The sequence below is a fragment of the Melospiza melodia genome, chromosome 27, assembly GCF_035770615.1.
Source record: "Melospiza melodia melodia isolate bMelMel2 chromosome 27, bMelMel2.pri, whole genome shotgun sequence".
NCBI classification, from domain to species: domain Eukaryota; kingdom Metazoa; phylum Chordata; class Aves; order Passeriformes; family Passerellidae; genus Melospiza; species Melospiza melodia.
The window spans coordinates 3,476,647-3,493,862 of NC_086220.1; the positions used below are offsets into that span (position 1 = coordinate 3,476,647).

The following is a 17,216-nucleotide window of genomic DNA, read 5'->3' on the forward strand; positions in this document are numbered from 1 at the left end:
TGATGGCCATGCTGATGATGATCAGTCATAGAATTCTGCAATGGTTTGGGTTGCGAGGGGCCTTGAAAATCATCTAGTTACAACCTATGTTTTATATCTCAGTGCTTTTTACTGTGTTTAAATCATGTGTTAAAATAGTCAAAGGCAGTTAATAATGAAAATGTAACAAAAATACAGTTCTGGCAGCCTAGAACTCATTGTTGGATGACACAGGAGAAGCTTGGTGTCTGTTACTATTTTTCCTGCATGTCTCGATACTCTGGGAGAGCAGCAAGAGAGATGGCCCTGTGGATTTACTGGTGGCAATATTTCCTTTACTGCTTCCTCTTTAAGGTGGCATTTTAACACAGCCATAACTTTTTTAGCCAAACGTGATCTTGGCAGTATTGAGATAAGCCCAATTGAAGAGGAGGAGGAAGAAAAAATGATGGTGGTGAGAGAACTAGAGCCGTTGCCAAAGGAGTCAGGTACCACCGCAATGACAGCTTTGCACTCCCAGCATCCTCCTCATCCCAGCCATCCCTGCCATCTCACCTCTGTGCAACCTTCCCAGCAGCTGTCACTGCTTCCGTGACATGAATGCACTGGGACACAGCACCGAGTGTCCTTTGAAGAGGATAACACAGTGTCTGGGTCACAGAAATGAAATGCTGTGCCAAGGAGCAGGGAGGGAGTGGAGCTGGCAGTGGTGGGGTGGGTTTTAAGGTTGTTTACAACAGTATGTGGTGTCCAGGAGTTTGTCTTGAAAGTGTCATTTTTATCTCTGGAAATTCAGAAATTAAAAAATGATTTTTTGGCCACATGGACACCTTATTCTCACTATGTTTTATTAAGACACAGATGAGATGCTGTTACTTTTTCAGTACAACAGGAATTCTTACTAAGGAGTTGCTTGAAATTACAATTTTTGTTTTAACAGTAAATTTTCTGTGAGTGACTGGCTGGACATGAATGACCTCATATTGGCTGGAATATGATACACAGTATAGTCCTGCTGCAAACTGTGATTTTGGGAATGTGAGATCATGTCAAAGATATTCTTTTATGTGACAGGATGTCTTCTTAGTGAAACATCCCTAAAAACCAACATCAGGAGAACCAAATAGTGTATTATATACCTAAGTGCATACAGGAAATTAATTTGGGCTTGCTTTGTCACACAGCTTTGGCTTGACTATTTCCTTGGGGTTGGGCAACTCAGGAACTGAAGTAGGCAGTTAACTTTGTGTGGACCTAGTGCTTGTATTCACAACTGTCATCCTCTGAAAAGATGGTTTTTGGCAGTATGCTGTTCATTTCTGCACTGTCACTTGCCTGGAAGTGCTGGGTATCTTCCCACTGTGCTGCCTTGAAGATACCCAGCTCAGACACACTGTCCCAGCCTGCTTTGAAACCCACTGGGAAGTTGCTGAGAAGTTTGCTGGAGCAATGCTTGTTGATTTTTGGTGGGGGGGGACGGGGGACAGGGATGAAAGCCTGTGTTTTTCTTCCAGAAGCCATCTGTTTCTGTGTGAGGAGATGCCTCTGAGTACAGAGCTCCTTGCGCTGTGTCTTTTCTAGTTGCATTGGAATGGAGTCCGTGTCAGTTGTGTGTAAAGGACCCAGAAATTCATGGCACAATGTCAAAAATAGATTTGCCTTTCTGGTGTGGCTTCTGGTGTGGCAGAGTGCAAGCTTGCTTTTTGTAAACCATCTGGTATGGGGTTTTATTTGATTTTATTTTAAACCATAAGGAAAATAATTTCGGCTCTCCTGTACCAAATGCACAAGCTGCTTTGCTCAACATCTTTATTTCTTTTCCCTTTTTTTCATACTACTCCTCCTTCTCCCTTTCTTTTTAAATGACAGCACTGTAATTTGGAAAGACTTTGCACAATCCATTGAAAAGTTACCTGCTCTGAACCTTGTCCCTGTCTGTCCCCCATCCTCAGCAGTGGCTGTGATAACCCCAGAGCGGAGTCCCCGGCCTACCTCAGCCCCAGCCATCGCTCAGAGCCACCCTGCAGAACCAGCCCCAGCTAAGTCCAGTGTGAAGGACGTGACATCTAAAGTAGGAAAGGAAACAGCAAAATCTGATGTGAGACGTGAAGAATTTCCCCCGGAGAAACCCGAGGAGCCAGTGGACGCCTCAAAGGTAGGCCCGAGCGGAGTCTCTTGGGAAGAGCTGGGCTGGAGCATCGCCCAAGAAAGTCACCCCAAAGCAGCAGCTCTGTTCTGGGAGATGAGGGGTTCATCCCTCAGTGCTGGGTGGGAGCAGGCACAGGGGTCTGGGTGCCAGGGAATCCCAGCTGTGACATTCGGTGGAAGATATATACCCAGGGCAGTCGGGTATTGGTGGTTGTAGTCAAAGCAAGTGCAGCCTGCTGATAGATGGTTAAAAACACTGGCAAGAGCTGCATGTGATCATGGAACTAGAGTTCAGAGCTCACCCATGGCCAGACTGTGCCCCCTGATTCCTGGTATGACAGCAGGAGTGAATTCCGGTGAAATCGGTGATAATGGATCTGGTCTGCAGCCCAGCACCAGAATGTTTTTCATCTTGATAGGCTTTTGCTGGGAAACCTGGTAATACAGTGCTGCAAATTGGACTAAAGCTTTAGTTGAAAATGGCACTGGTGAGATCTTGGGGAGTTTATTGTTTAAATTCAGTACTTTTAACCATTATTTGATCTTTCTACAAATGTCTAAGTTCTTTGCTGGGGTTGATAAGTGTGTGCTGTTCTAATAAGTTGAAATAATGTGCAAAATTATTGCTGATATTACAGTGTCCTTAATATTCAGCAGATATTACTGACTTACTGAAACCTTACAGTGGTCCAGTGGAAGTGTTTGTCTTGAGACAGTTTCCACATTACTCCAAAATTTAGCTGTTCTCAGCATTGCTGGAGCCACATAATTCTGAACATATCACACAGTGGGTCTTGTGTAAGCATCTCCAGGGATGATTCCTATTAATTAAGGTTTGGAGATGGAGGTGAAGAAAGGGCAGTTGCTTCAAAAACTTCCATAGCCTGCATGAACAGTAATTTTTAAATGAAACTGCTGAAGGGAACTTCAGGTTGGCGCTGTGGGGTGGGAGTCAGAGCACAGAGATCCTGCCCTGCTGTTCCTGCCCAGCTGCTCCCCCTCCCTCATATTACACTGGGAACAAGGAAATTTTACTTATCCCATCTTACTTATTACAGGTTTTTTCCTAAATGCTTAAACATTAGATTTTTTTCCCCTTTAAACATAGATGTGGGAGGAAAATGTGGATTTGAACATACTAAATTTACTGTTTCTCCAATGGCGCTGCATCACTCTGATGCTTTTGCTTTCAGAGTATGTGGCAATCTAGTTTCCCTGAAATACTTCCCTTAGAGTGTTAAGACAATCTTGGCTCTCTACTTATGGACAGGAAAGAACCTAATTTGTGATGTTGGGCTTGGTTTTGTGGCTATGCCTCTTCTTACTGCCTCCTCCAACATAATACCTGCGATACAACCAATAATTTTTGGTTTTGAGAAGGTCTGTGTTAATTTGAGCATGTTGCTTTGTTTGGATTTTCACTGGGAGATCCAGCTGCAAATGCCATTTGAAAACATTGCCTGACCAGCCTACTGCAAGTGGGAAGCCCTTCTTCAGAAGCACTGGGGAGCACTGGTTTCAAATACAAATAATTCTCAAGCTGGAGGAATTATTTAACATGCTGTTGACTAACAAAGTGCTGGGGAGCTGCTGTGTCATTAACCCCTGCCCAGGGCTGCATGTTGGTTTTTGCATGTTCCCCCAGCACTTCAAAACCAACTTTATGCAGCTGTGTTTGAAACTAAATGGTTTCTTGAAACAAATCTACTAACAAGAAATGTTTTTACCAATTTATTTCCTAAATGTAGGTGAGGAAAACACATATTGAGGTCACAGTCCCCACCACGAATGGTGCCCAGCCCCAGGTTTGTGCTAATAATTCAGTTTAGGTTGCTCACTTTTTTTTTTTTTCCCAAGGTTCAACGTAGTTAAATGAACCAACAACTCTTTTTTTTTTTTTTATCACTGCCCAACAGCAACAGCCTGCAGAAAAAGAGGAAGAGCTGATAAGAATGAGGAAGGTTAGCCGTTTTACCCTTTCACCAAATTTGACAAATCATTCATGCATATGTAACTTGTTTAAAAAGACAGTGCTCCAGTTTCTTCATGGGCTTTGGGTTGGGGTGTTGGTTTTCTTTTAAACTGTCAAATACTTGATTTGAAAATTAATTTTTGTCCCATAGATAAGCTCATTGCTGAAATTATGCATGTTGAATGTTCAAAAGAAACACACGTGTTTTGATTTATGAAATTTCTTCTCAGTAACAAATTTAGTTAGAAACTAAATGTAGCCTGCATTGCAGGAAATGCAAAACAAAAATCAAGAGAAAGCCTCTTGGTATTGATTAAGTGATAGGGAAACATCCAAGATGGGAAAGTGTTTAAGGTGCAGTTGCTGTGCACATTAAAGTCCTCCCAGGCAGTGCAGCCCCGAGCTCAGGGTGAGCCTGCATCCCTCAGGAGCTGGTGAGGTGACTGAGCCAGGCTTCCTCAGAAAACCAGGAATTGTGTCTGTGGCCAGAGCCAAGGCCCCTGGGAGCTGTCTCTTTAAAGGACTCATCACATCTCCCATTCTCCATGAGCCAGACCCCCATTCCCAGCGGGAATTCCCACCCCATGCTGCCACAGCGCTGCACTCCCAACGCTGATTAACTTTTTAATTTGCCAATTTATCAATCCCACAAGACCAACGTTTTAATTTTTTGTGCTTTTTTTTGTTTTGTTTTGTTTCCCCCTTTTCTTTCATTTTCACAGAAGAGATCAAAGAGGCTAGATGGTGAAAACATTTATATCAGGCATAGCAATTTAATGTTGGAGGTTTGTATGAACTTGAAGCTTTTTTTGAGTTGCATTTGCTAAACCTTCTGCATCTGCGCTGAACTTCTTCCTCTTCTGCTGCTGCCCTTGTTTTTGCATGCTCTTGCATGAAAGACCTTTTGATTTGGTTGATTTTTTAATTATGCTTCTGCATGGTGACAGTAAACATGATGATGTGCAGGCCTTCTTCCTTCTTCCTCTTCTGACTTTCATTCTCTCATACCTCCCCAAAATACATGATTGGCAGTGCTCAGATCTGCTCTGAGACCCACTGGCTGCTCAAGGAATCATGGATGGTAGTGCTGGGCTCATTGACCTGTTTTTCACTGCTTGAAACAAATTCTTTTCCTGGGGGAAAAGCCTGTGAAAATAAAAAATTCAGGATAAGCTGCTGGTGAAGTTGGAGCAGATTGCCTAGAGCAGCTGTGGTTGCCCCTGGATCCCTGGAAGTGTCCCAAGGCCAGGTTGGATGGGGTGTGGAGCAAGCTGGGATAGTGGATGGTGTCCCTGCCCACGGCAGGGGGAGAATGGGATGGGCTTTAAGTTCCCTTCCATCCCAAACCATTCCAGGATTCTGTGAAATTGTCATCTCTATGATGTCCAGGCCACCACAATGTCTGTGTTCCTTCAGGCAGGAGGGATCTTTTTGGATGCTGCAGTGGTGTTTGCAGCTTTTCCATCCTCTTCCCAGCCATTTTTGGCCTTGCAGCACCTCATCACCCCTGGGCCCCATCCTGACTCAGTGCCAGGTCCCTCTGGATCTGATAGACAGGCTCAGTGGTCACGGGTAGGATATTCTTCCACATTACAGCTCTTCCCTTTGGATTTGGGAGCCCTTTCCACTTGTTTTCACCTAAGCTCAGTCTCAGAACAGACCATGCCAATCATATATTTTATTTTCTTTATTACACTCTGTTATGGGAGATGTTTTGTGGCTTCTGATACTCTGGTCCTGTGTTACATGTTTCTACTCAAACCTGCAGCACCAGCAGCTCATAGGGTTTCCCTGGTGATACCTCTTGAAAGTGGAGTGTACTAACTGCCTTCTCATCAGAATGTTCAAAGTATTGCAGCTTCTGTGGGGGTTTCTTGGGGTTTTTTGTTTTTTGGAGTTGTTGGGGTTTTTTTTGTTTGTTTGTTTTTGATTTTTTTTTTTTTTTTTTTTTTTTTTTACTGCTACAACATAGAGCTTTGAGTGACAAGTGAAGGGTCTGCACATGATAGGCAGAGTTCAGCTGCCACCGGAGCGCTCTGAAGACCACGCCTGTTGCTTTTTCACCCAATTCAAACAGCTCCAATTTCCCAACCCCAAACAGAGCTTTGTCATTGCTTCTAACCTCTTTTTTCCCATCAGTGCAATACTTGACTCACAGCCCTTTCCGTCTCCACTCCCCTTCCCACAGTTCTGTTGCAGGTGCTCCAGCCCTCCCCTACAATCAGGCTGACCCAGCAGCTCACCCCCTTTATTCCCTTTATTTTTTTAATCCATGCACTTGGCAGATCAGATATTTTCCTGTCAGACCTCACCCTCCTGAAGCTGCCTGGTGATTTTACTGAAAGCCTTTTAAAGCTCCCCATGCACCAGCTTCCTGCAGAAAGGGTGAGACAGGAGGGAAAGGGTGACACTGAGCTAGCTGGTTCCTCAAGGTGCTTCCCAGACCCGGCTCCACGTAGCTCCTCGTGGCTTTGGCTCCTCTGCCAGCCCTCCCAGGCCCTGCTCCTGCACAGTGCTGGAAAGCCAGGGTGGTCCTTCTCTCTTCTCTGAGCCAGGAGCAGCTGTAGGCTTTTTGGACCAGGCAGGGATTTGCCCCAGAGTCCACAGCAGACTCATTTCTACTTTTTTTCCCTACCTAACAGGCACTTGCCTTATACTTTCATCCAGGGTAGAAGCCAAAATTTGTTATTTTCCCCCCAGAACTGTGCCAAAAAAAGTAAATATTGCTAAAGAGGCATTTGGGGTTTAGCCCTGTGGGGAGGGAGGATGGTGCGTCCTTGGTGAGCTGCAGGAATGGAGATTTTTGGGAGAGCCCTCACTTAGGGATGCATTTGTTGTCCCATCTTCTAAAATCGATGGGCTGAGTAACAGCTAAAAGCACAAAAAGAGTGAAATTTCCTGGTGATGCTTTTACTGACCTTGATTTCCCCTTTTCTTGCTGTTTTTTGGCCCCGTCCTGAAAAGTTGTTTGCTGTCTGCGAAAGCTTTCTTTTCTATAGCCTCTGGTTTGCTTGCAAGGAAGAACTATTTTTAACAAGTTGACTTGCCTTGAAGTACGTGTGTTTATGCTGTAAACTGGCATCACACAGTAAAAATCTGACTTTCTCCAGATGAAAAATTTTAGCAGGAGTTTCTTGATTGATCTAGCATAAAATAAATTTTCAGTTTGTTTTTTTTCCCAAAAAAATTATCTCATCTTCGTTTCTGAAGTCTAAAACTGCCTATGATGGCTCCTGGAGGGATGAGATGAGAGGGAGTAGAAAAATGGTAATGGGATATTCTGGGAACAAAGATAATTTCTGCTAGGAAAAAAGAGAAACAGATATGAAGCGAGTAAATAAAATTGAGAAAACATTTTCTTTATCATCAATTGTATTAATAACTAGAAATACTCAGGCTAGCAGAGGGTAAAGAAAGCAAATTTACAAAATTTAAATATGTTAAATTAAATAACCCAAAGAAACATAGTTTGGCAACTTTAAAAAATCCTGTTTGGGGAAAATCCATTATATTCCAGCTCAGCTGTCACCTGGTTTTGGTGTCGCTTGAGATGAACCACTGGCAAGTCCCGCTGCTGGACAAGACCCTGTTCTGGGGTTGCAGTTTATCCTAATTTAAAAAAGAGGAGGAGAGAGGATGCTCCCTTTGTGTGTTTGCAGTGTGAGCACAGTTTGGGAAGTTGTCAGTAGATCTGCTGAGTGCAGCTTTGCTAAGCACAGCTTAGGCAGTCCCAGGTCTCTCCGTGTCCCTTCACTTATCCTGTCCTTTTGCTGATAGGATCTAGATAAGACCCAGGAGGAAATAAAGAAGCACCATGCCAACATCAGTGAGCTGAAGAAGAACTTCATGGAGTCCGTGCCCGAGCCTCGGCCGAGTGAGTGGGACAAACGTTTGTCCACCCACTCCCCGTTCCGCAGCCTCAACGTCAACGGGCAGATCCCCACGGGAGCGGACGGAGTGAGTACCTGGCACAGCTGTTCCAGGGGCAGCACTGCACTCTGGGGCTCGGCTCCCCTTGGCTTCTGCTTGTTTTCAGTTTTAACCGTTAGTATTGGCTTGTAACGTGTAGAATGTTCTCTGAGACAATCGAAGCTTTAGTTGTAGTATTGTAAAAGTGTTGATTTTTTTGGTAGAGAAGGATGTAAGAATTCCTTAGCTGGTATTGATGCTACTTTTCCTAGTGTTGCTGTCAATGTCAGATGCTAGAGAGCACTTGTCCCATGGCTGGTTTGGGGACTGGGTCATTCCTGGATCTCCCCAAAATGTGGAAAAAACCCTGACAAACCCAATATCCAAAGACCTAAATTATTACTTCAGAGATAACATTGCAGATAACCCAGCGGAGAAGCACTAGGATGGGATGATTTTTCCAAAATCACTTTATTCTCCAGTTAATCTGGTATGTCATAGGGTTTAGACTTGCATTAGGAACTCCAGGTGCTGATCTGCTGTGGAGGCTTTGAGAAGACCCTCAGGTGGCCACAGCAGGGCTGTTCAAACACGATGAGAATCTCCCTTCTTCTAGGAACTGTGTGTTAGTAACCACATATACTCACAGTTTCTCTGCTAGTTTCCTTAAAAAGGTAATTTTTCTAGGAAAAACCAGTCACCAGCTGGTTTCTTCTTGGCTAACAGACACCTCTGTGTCATACTGGTGGCAACTGGCTCGTATTTGGAGTCTGTGAGTAAAACTGTAGTTAGTGCCTGTGGCAATCAGTCTTTTAAGTGGTAAGTGCAATTTTTTATTGCAACAGAAAAATTGCATCCTGACTGCAAATGGTGGTAATTGAAGACTCTCTTGGTTGAAAGCCCAGTTTTTCCCCTTCCTTCCCACAGCCCTGCAGATGAACTAGTATTTCATGTTCAAACAAGGCAGATACTTATTAATCAGGAAATAATCTTTCAGTAGATGGAGGGTAATTGTAACATGTACAAGGAGTTTAACACCAAGTTTACTTCAGGCTCCTCAAAGCTCGGAGTAAAGCCAGGACAGCTAAAGGGTTTTTTGCCTACTAGCAAAATGAGGTCTCCAAAGTGAACTTACTCAGGGTTGGTTGCTACAGAATCTCAGAATGGTTTCAATTGGAAGGGAACTTAAAGCCCTTCCAGTCCCACCCCTGCTATGGGCAGGGGCACTTCCTGCCTGTCCCAGGTGCCTCCAAGCCCCATCCAGCCTGACCTCAGACACTTCAGGGATCCAGGGGCAGCCACTGCTTTTGTGGGCAGCCTGTCACGGGGATTGCCCTGTTCAACACACGGATAGGCTTTACCCTCTGTGGCTGAGCCTCGGCGTAGACTCCTCAGGAGTGTGGGCAGCAGAGCTCTGCTCAGTGCCCAGTGGGTGGGACAGAGCTGAGGCTCTCAAGCTCTACAACTGCAGTTCAAGAATGTTATCCTTGGTTTTTATGAAGAATTTCTTGCAAGGTGACCACACTGAGACCCTGGAGGGCTGCTGGTTACCATAACTGGATGGTGTGGGCTTGTCCCACCTAAGGCGCCAGTGGGTCTGCAGCACTGCAGAATTGGTGTCAGCCCTAGATTTGCATTTCTGGAAGTTCCTTCTTAATCTGGTCCTCTTTGCAATGATCTCACTCTGAGGTTGCTATGTCCTGCTATGAACCTCCAGAAATGCATCTTCTCCAGGCACTGACCAGGGAGAAAGTTTTCCCTCACCTGCATGTGTTGAAGGATCATAAATCAGATGGTAATTAAGGATCGTAAATCATGGTGCAAAGCCATTGCTCCTGTTCATGATGGTGCTTTCACCCTGCCTTAGTGGCTTAAGGGTTTTTTGCCAGGGGCCACTTCTCTTCTATTCCTGTATGTTTTGTTATGAGACAACTGAACCTTAACACGCTTTGTGTGTCCAGGTCAAGAGAGTCACTGTCCCATCTTCTGAGAGACAGGTTGGTGGGCTTGAGGTAAAGCTGCTGCTCTGATCTGTGCTTCTGAACCAGACTTGCTATTGCAATGGCACCGAGCAAAAACTCAACAGCAGCTGCTGGATAACATTTTTTTTTTTTTTGCTACATGAAGTAGTTTCATAACTCACACCCAGAGGACTTTGGCACTGCTGCAGCTTTTGCAGCTTTCAATTTTTGCTTATTTGGTGCATGGCTGGTTCGAAAAAGCTGCATGACCAATATAACCGTGTATTCGGGGACAAAAGCAATTCTGAAAATTTAACTGTTCCCTGTTCTTTTTATGTTGTCTTTCTTTCTGGTTTTTTTTGTTTGTTCGTTTTGTTTTTTTGGGTTTTTTTTGTTTTGTTTTGTTGTTGTTTTAATGATCATGTTACTCTTGCATCTTATATTTTATTTTGCTGCCCAGTCTCCCAGCTACTTTCTCCCGAATTCTCACCACTTAGGGGTGTGCAAAGAACCAGTCCCAAAATACCGCACTGACCAGCGGAGGTTGGCTCAGCTGAGGGAGCTTAGAGCCAAGTTTTTCCTGTCCTAAGTACACTTGGATTTGACCAGGGCTGGCAAACTAAAGGGGTGTAGACTTACTGAACATTCCCACAATCTTTCCTTTCTTCAGCAGAAGTGCTGAAGCCCTTGCATGGTCCTGTGTGCTGATTTACTCATTCTGGGTTTTTATCATTCTTTAACCTCCAGAAACAAATATGCTAAAACACAGAGCAAAATTCCAGGAGTATGCTCTGCTCCTACTGCCACCCTGCCCGTTCCATGCGTGGGATTTTTAAGATTTACAGTTTTTCACTTGTTCAATAGAATTTTCAAACCAGCTCAAATTTTGATACTCTGGTCAGAACTTTGGAAAAGCATTTTGTATCTGCTCTTCAGTCTGGCTGTTCCATGGGATTTTCCAAACACTGGGTTTCAAGGGCACTGTAGATTAGGAAGCTGTCAGAGACCACACATTTTGTACTGCACCATTCCTGTTTCAAATGCTTCAAATGTTTTTCTCACCATTCCAGTTCCAAAACACTCTGGAAGATTTTGGGCATCCACTTTTCTGGGAGGGCAGGCATCAAACACTCATGATCCTGGTGCAGATGTTGATGAGCTCTGCAGAGAGAACATGGTTCTATAGCTCCAGGGCTGGTGTGACACAAGCCACCAGCAGCTCTGCTCTCCTGGGCAGTTTATTTTATGTTGAGAAGAGCTGCCCTAATGCTTTGCACATCTCCAAGTGTCATTTTGGGCACTTTCCATCTGTCATTTTTGTTCATCTCTCTCTGTCTTTCTTGATCTTCTACCACGAAAGCAGACACGGGAACGGCCTCTGTTAGTACAGGATGAAGACAAACTAAAAGAGCAGGAGATACCTACTGAGACAGCCTTTCCCCGGCCAGCAAGTGAAGCAACTCTTCCAAAGATTTCTATTGCAATCCCTGAAGAGCAGAAATCACTCAAAAAGTGTCAGCTGTACTCTAGCGTTTTTCCTTCTCCACGTATTCCCTTTATGATGTCCTTCCTTCTGGTTATAGCACTGACTGTTTGGTGGCTACTCTTTCTCTGAGTGGCAACAGGGTCATATTGAAACCTCAAGACCAAAGCTCCTGAATTTCTGGGCTGTAGTCTCTGCTGCATCTTCTTTGTCCTGGTTTCTGATCTCCGTAGTTGGCTGTCCTGGGAGGGACACCCGTGACTGTCGTGTTAATCCTGCTGTGTGTCCTTGTGTGGCTGTGATGGGACCTAGCAGGAGTGCTCCTGGATTGCCAGGTCCATTCTGAAGTTTCCTGTGGTGCAAAAGCAAATTCTTTGAATTGTGTTCCCATCTGCTGTGGCAGAGCAGATGGGTGGAGGAAATCCTGAGAGGAGAGTCTGGTTTCCCAAGCCCCTGAAGACTTCCCATAGGAATTGCTGGAGAATTGCTTTTAAGCTTGTTGTTTTAAATGTAAGATATTCACAAGATGAAGAACATTTGACACTGATCTAAAATATGCTTTACAGGAATGTGCTGAATCATAGAATCCTGGAATGGTTTGGGGTTGGAAGGGCCCATAAAGATCTTGTTCCCCCTCTGCTGTGGTCAGGGAACCTTCCCCTGGACCAGGTTGTTCCAAGTCCCATCCAACCTGGCCTTGAACAATGCCAGGCATGGAAATCCACAGCCTCTGTGGGCAACAAGAGGTTGACTCTCTAGGAAGAACATTGGAATCTAATCCATAAACACTAAATTTCTAGGAAACTCAGATTGGCACTTAAATAAAAAGTACTGGTTCTCACTGCTGCTCTTGGTAATAAGTTAGGGACAGGGTCTGCCTTTCATTTTCTAGTGGGGGAAGCCTGTGACAAAGTATCCCAGCTTCCCTCTCCACCACTATTCTCACATCCAAGAAAATACATAGTGTTACAGGAGAAAACTCATTGCAAGGAGATATTTATTGTAAACATAGATCAATAATTTTTTTTTTTAATCTGAAGGACTTTTTGCACTTGGAATGTGTTTTATTTAATTTGTGTAGAACTAATTGATGCATGTTTGCTTAGGTCACAGAGATGGAGTTACCTGTTGTTTGAACATTCCCTCTGTTGGCAAGTTGGCTTGGCCACATCAGGACACACTTCTAATGTTAAAGCCCTCGATTGTTTTTGACTTCTTTAACCAAACTGTTGCATGCCGCTCGTTGTTTATTGCTTACAGTGTGTCTGGAGGATGCTCCCATTTATCCAAGTTATCCTGCCTGAGCTGTGCAGGCTCCAGCCCAGCTACACTGAGCAGAGCTGGTTTGTGAACTGGAGGGAAGGTGGGACTTCGTGTCTGAGGGGTTTCTTTTCTGTAAATAGTAACAATGGGGCTGAGCTGAGCCCCCCATTTCTCCTTTCAGCACCAATCTGTGTTCTCCTGTGTCCACTGGAGGACTGGCCTGGACACAGTCACTCTGAGAACACCCCCCAGTGTCACCAGTGGTGGCTGCTGCTCCAGAAGTGTGGGAGAGAAAGGAGCAGGCCTTTATTACATGGACTAAAATGTGTGAATATATATAAATACCTATATTTATAACCCTTTCTAGATCTGTATCTGTGTGAACAGTATTATTTAGGAAGCTAGCAGATAAACTGGAAGGAGTAAGGTGAGCATGGCATGTGCTGTCTGCTCTGAGGGTCCGTGGGGTATCATGGGCCACTCGAGCCACCTCTTGCTCTTGAGGTACAGGTTGAGGTTCTAAATGCTGTCTCAGAAACTTAGGTTGCTAGTGAAATCCTTTGTTTTAATCCCACAGGAATCCTTCCAATTCCTCTTGTAACCTGCTCCGATTAGTTCACCAGTTTGTGCCTTTAGGACTTTGTTTTGTGAGGATGCCGATTTTTCATTGGAAAATATTCCTCCCTTTTTAATACACTGCCTTTAATATACAGTCTTCCTCCTTTGGCACTAGGAAGTGTAGAAGTCTGAGGCTTGTTGTCCAGGTGTAGTCTGGTGTGAAGGAGGGTGCTGGCAGACTGTGTCCCTGAATCCTTGGAGCATCCCTACGAATGCTCCAAGGACAGCAGCACTTGCACTCCAGCAGATCTGATGTGGAGTTTAGGAAGATGGAGGTGGGCCTGGAGAGGAGAGGTGAGGGAGGATGCTGGGACGCCATGTGCTGTGCAGAAAATGCAGGCTGGAAGAAGTCAAGGGATACTTGTGGTTGGCATTCCCTGCCTGCATCTCCTTCCCAGAGTGGTAACCGTTGTGATGAAGAACAGGGATTGTTTGTTCTCCCCAGCCTGGTGTGAAGAGGGAAGAAACAGGAGTTGTTTGGATCTCTCTGTCCATTTTCTGTCCATATTTCCTGGAGTTTGAACACAGGTGCTTCCTTCCCAAAGCCATTGTTCGGGATCGCTGCCTGGGATGCTGCAGTGAGCACTGCTGAGTTTCTGCATTTCTGATCCAGTGACAAGAACTTGGAAGCCACACTGGTGGCTTTGGCAAAGCCATGGTTTCTATAGCTCTGTCACCCATTTTCAAAGGACCTGAATTCTAAAACTTTTTGTCCAGATCAACCTTAGGCCAGAGTGCTCAGGGTGTCTCATCTCAGCGGGATAAGAGATAGACTCTGTCACCTCTACTCAATTCTTTAACTCTTTAATTCAAGTGGTCTCTTTCTCTCTCTTTAAATCTTGAGATAAGGCTGGTTGTCATCAGCAAAAAACCTTGGAAACTTTACACTCTGAGAATGCTCAGGAACATTTTTGCAATTTATATACCAATTATCACTGCAGAGTAAAAGAAATTGAACAAATGCTTTCTGTATTTCTGGCAGTTTAGAGGCCAGTTATCCATATTCATCCAGGTAGATCTGATCCCTCCTGAGAGAGGAGGCCTGGAACTTAGCAGGAACAGAAACCTCATCTGTCCAGTGCCCCAGGGATGTGCCCCCTGGGCTACAGACCCTTTCCCAGGCACTCTTCTGCTTTTTTCCCTGTTTGCTTGTGATGCAAAGGGAGTGACAGTCCATGGCAATCCACGTAAGGTCTCATTCCTGCGCATTCTGTATCCCGTTTGTGCACATTCCATATTTTTACACCTTGGTGCTCTGGTTTCCCTCTTTTCCCATGATGTCAGCACAGGATGCAGCACCGAGAGGAGGATTTTGTGAGTCCTGCTGTCATCCCTGTGCACAGGGAGAGCTGATTGGCTCTAGTGCTGTTTAAAGGCTGAGATCTCAGGGGATCTATAATAGAACCAATACATGAACTTCATTCCTATTTTCCTCAGGAACAAACTTGCTGGGAGCACCAGCAACTCCTGCCTGCCTGCCCCGACACTGGCACCTGTTGACACAGGGATTCACACACACTGTTCAGCCAGGCTGATGCAGTGCCAGGCTATGGGTGATGGAGAGCTGAGTTATCCCTCCTGCAAGGAAGCTGTAAGTGTCTGCAGCATGTAACCTCATCCAGGTTGGCATGAGAATCCTGGTTTTTCAAGGTGACCTGCTGCAGAAAATGTCCTTCTGGTGACTGGCACACTGGTGACACAAGCAGGATAAGTCTGCCAGAAGTCTTGTCCAGTGTTTTGTGGTGTGGTCACTCAGCTCTTTGATGCTCTTTGATGTGTGTAGGATCCCACTGGGAGCTGTAGAGGGTTCAGTGATTCCCATTGTGATATTGACGGTTGGCTTCGTAGCCACTTCCTGAATCTCCTTACCCCAGCTTCCACCTCTTTTGGACACCACCTAAAACACACAGGAGTTTCTTGTGCTTTCTTGCTTTAGGAGGAAGTGGAAACCAGTATTCTGAAGCAGCAGATGTGCTAGAGCCAATTGCTTGGAACTCACATTCAGCTCTGAGGCTCTGCTGGGTGTGGGGCTCTGTGTGTGATGATACTTGAGGTCTTCGTTGCTGTAAAACAACATCCCTTTTCTTTTTTGACTGCTGAAAGGGAGCAGATAAAGAAGGATGTTGCCTGCACCTCCTCCCACCTTCTGCCTCGCTTGGGGAGTGATGGAAGGTGAGCTGAGGACTCTCCATGGGCAGCTCAGTCAGGGCAGTGTTCAGCCAAGACTGGCTCCCCTCTCTTGTGGTTTTCCCAGTAACTAGTGATGACTCTAAAGAGTAGGTATTCCATATCTCCCTCCTATTCTGAAATAATCAGTAGAGGATGATTTCCTCAGCACAAAGGGAAGTAGTTTGTGTTGGGAGGAATGAGGCTTGGCTATACCACCAGCTCCTGGGAAGGTTATCATAGAATCATGAAATACCCTGAGTTGGAAGGGACCCACGAGGATCATCAAGCCCAGATCCCAATGGTTATGGGCAAAGTCTTTCACTTCACATCAGTGTTAGTAATTTATCACTCTGAGAATTGTTTCACTGATTTATTGCGTTTTCTTTTTTCCTTGCCATGAGTTGATGGTGCTTGTTCTGACCTATGGGACGAGGGAGGAAGCTTTCTGGATAAATTCAGCCCAAGAAAGCATTATGGATTCATGCAGAAGCTCCTTGGTCTGTAGTTATTGGTGGGTGATGCTGGGGAACCTGACTGAGTTGATTCCTCTTGTGTCTCTGTTTGCATCTGTTGTGGTTTGTGGGGCTGGAGAGAAAGACAGGCCTTGGTTTGGGCCCCTTTGGGATCTTTTAGCAACGGTAGACAGTCTTGTTAGACTAGTCCTGTGGGGACTAGAAACACTTTCTTTTTTACCTAAAATGCTCTTTTGGAACACTTTTTTGGTTTTGTATTTTTTCTCAGATTTTTCTTTGTAAATATGTACATTTATCCATTAATAAATGTTATTGCAAATCAGATTTTTCTTTCCACTGCTTATTAACCAAAAAAAGCTATATATGATCTGTGTTAATGACTTCTTGAACTAACCTTCAGTATTCCCTTCTCAAAGCAGGAGCCATCAGACTGAGTCGTTGCTGATGGCATTCAGAGTGTAGGGTCTGTTGGACACTCTTGGGTGTGGGCTGGGGAGAGGGAGTACACAAGGCTGCAGCTCTAAGGTCTCAAACTGATCAGAATAATTCAATTGAGGATTAAATCCAGCTTGGGTTAAGACAGGCTTTGTTTGCAGGAGCCCTCTACCAAATGCTTAATGTCACTCTAGCACCATCTGCCTCTTTGCTTTGGAGACTGTGTGGTAGGAAAAATCAATTGCAGGAAGTTGTTTTGAGAGCAGAAGTGAGGCAGGTTCTGCACAGCTACAAGAACCTCTGTCCCACCTGGTGTGTTAATCTGGGGACAAAAATGCTCCTTTTGTGTTTTGTAAGTGAAGAAACCACATTCCTAATGAACCACTGTTCCTCGGCTCAGTGATACAACGCGAGCTTCTGGTGGATTTTTTCTGGTTGAAGCTCAGGTTGTGTTTTGAGGTTGTGTCAAGAGTCAATTTTAAATCCCGAGTTTTTCAAGATTACAGGAGGGCAGATCTGGCTGCTCATAATGCCAACTCCTGAGATGAGTGTGGCATCAAGGCAGAGCTCTAACTTCATGTCTTGGTTTGAACAGACAGGTGTCTGTTAAAGAAGGCAGGAGTATCCCTTGAAATGAAAAATGTAAACCACCCCTCCCCCTGAATTATTCTAATTTTGAAATTAAGAGGCTCTCAGGCGAAGATATGGGAGTAGGAATAACAGTTCTTTAATAGAGAAAAAACTATATATTAAAAAAATAAAGATAAAAATAAAAATGCAGTAATACAAAATAATGCTGCCAGAGT

At 44.7% G+C, this 17,216-nt stretch overlaps 1 protein-coding gene across 23 annotated transcripts in view; it reads left to right on the forward strand.

Annotated features, from left to right (window-relative positions):
- EPB41 (erythrocyte membrane protein band 4.1) overlaps window positions 1-17,216 on the forward strand; it is a 110,938-nt gene that overhangs the window by 79,310 nt on the left and 14,412 nt on the right. For 6 of the 23 annotated variants that reach the window (XM_063177554.1, XM_063177557.1, XM_063177568.1 and 3 more), the window contains 6 exons: window positions 1,932-2,134; window positions 3,876-3,932; window positions 4,044-4,088; window positions 4,822-4,884; window positions 7,877-8,056; window positions 9,970-10,005. In XM_063177554.1, coding sequence (XP_063033624.1) covers window positions 1,932-2,134; window positions 3,876-3,932; window positions 4,044-4,088; window positions 4,822-4,884; window positions 7,877-8,056; window positions 9,970-10,005 — 584 coding nt within the window. Of the gene's footprint in view, window positions 1-1,931; window positions 2,135-3,875; window positions 3,933-4,043; window positions 4,089-4,821; window positions 4,885-7,876; window positions 8,057-9,969; window positions 10,021-10,429; window positions 16,300-17,216 lie in introns of those variants that run through there. The other 17 variants (XM_063177555.1, XM_063177558.1, XM_063177560.1 and 14 more) reach the window with 12 other exon arrangements.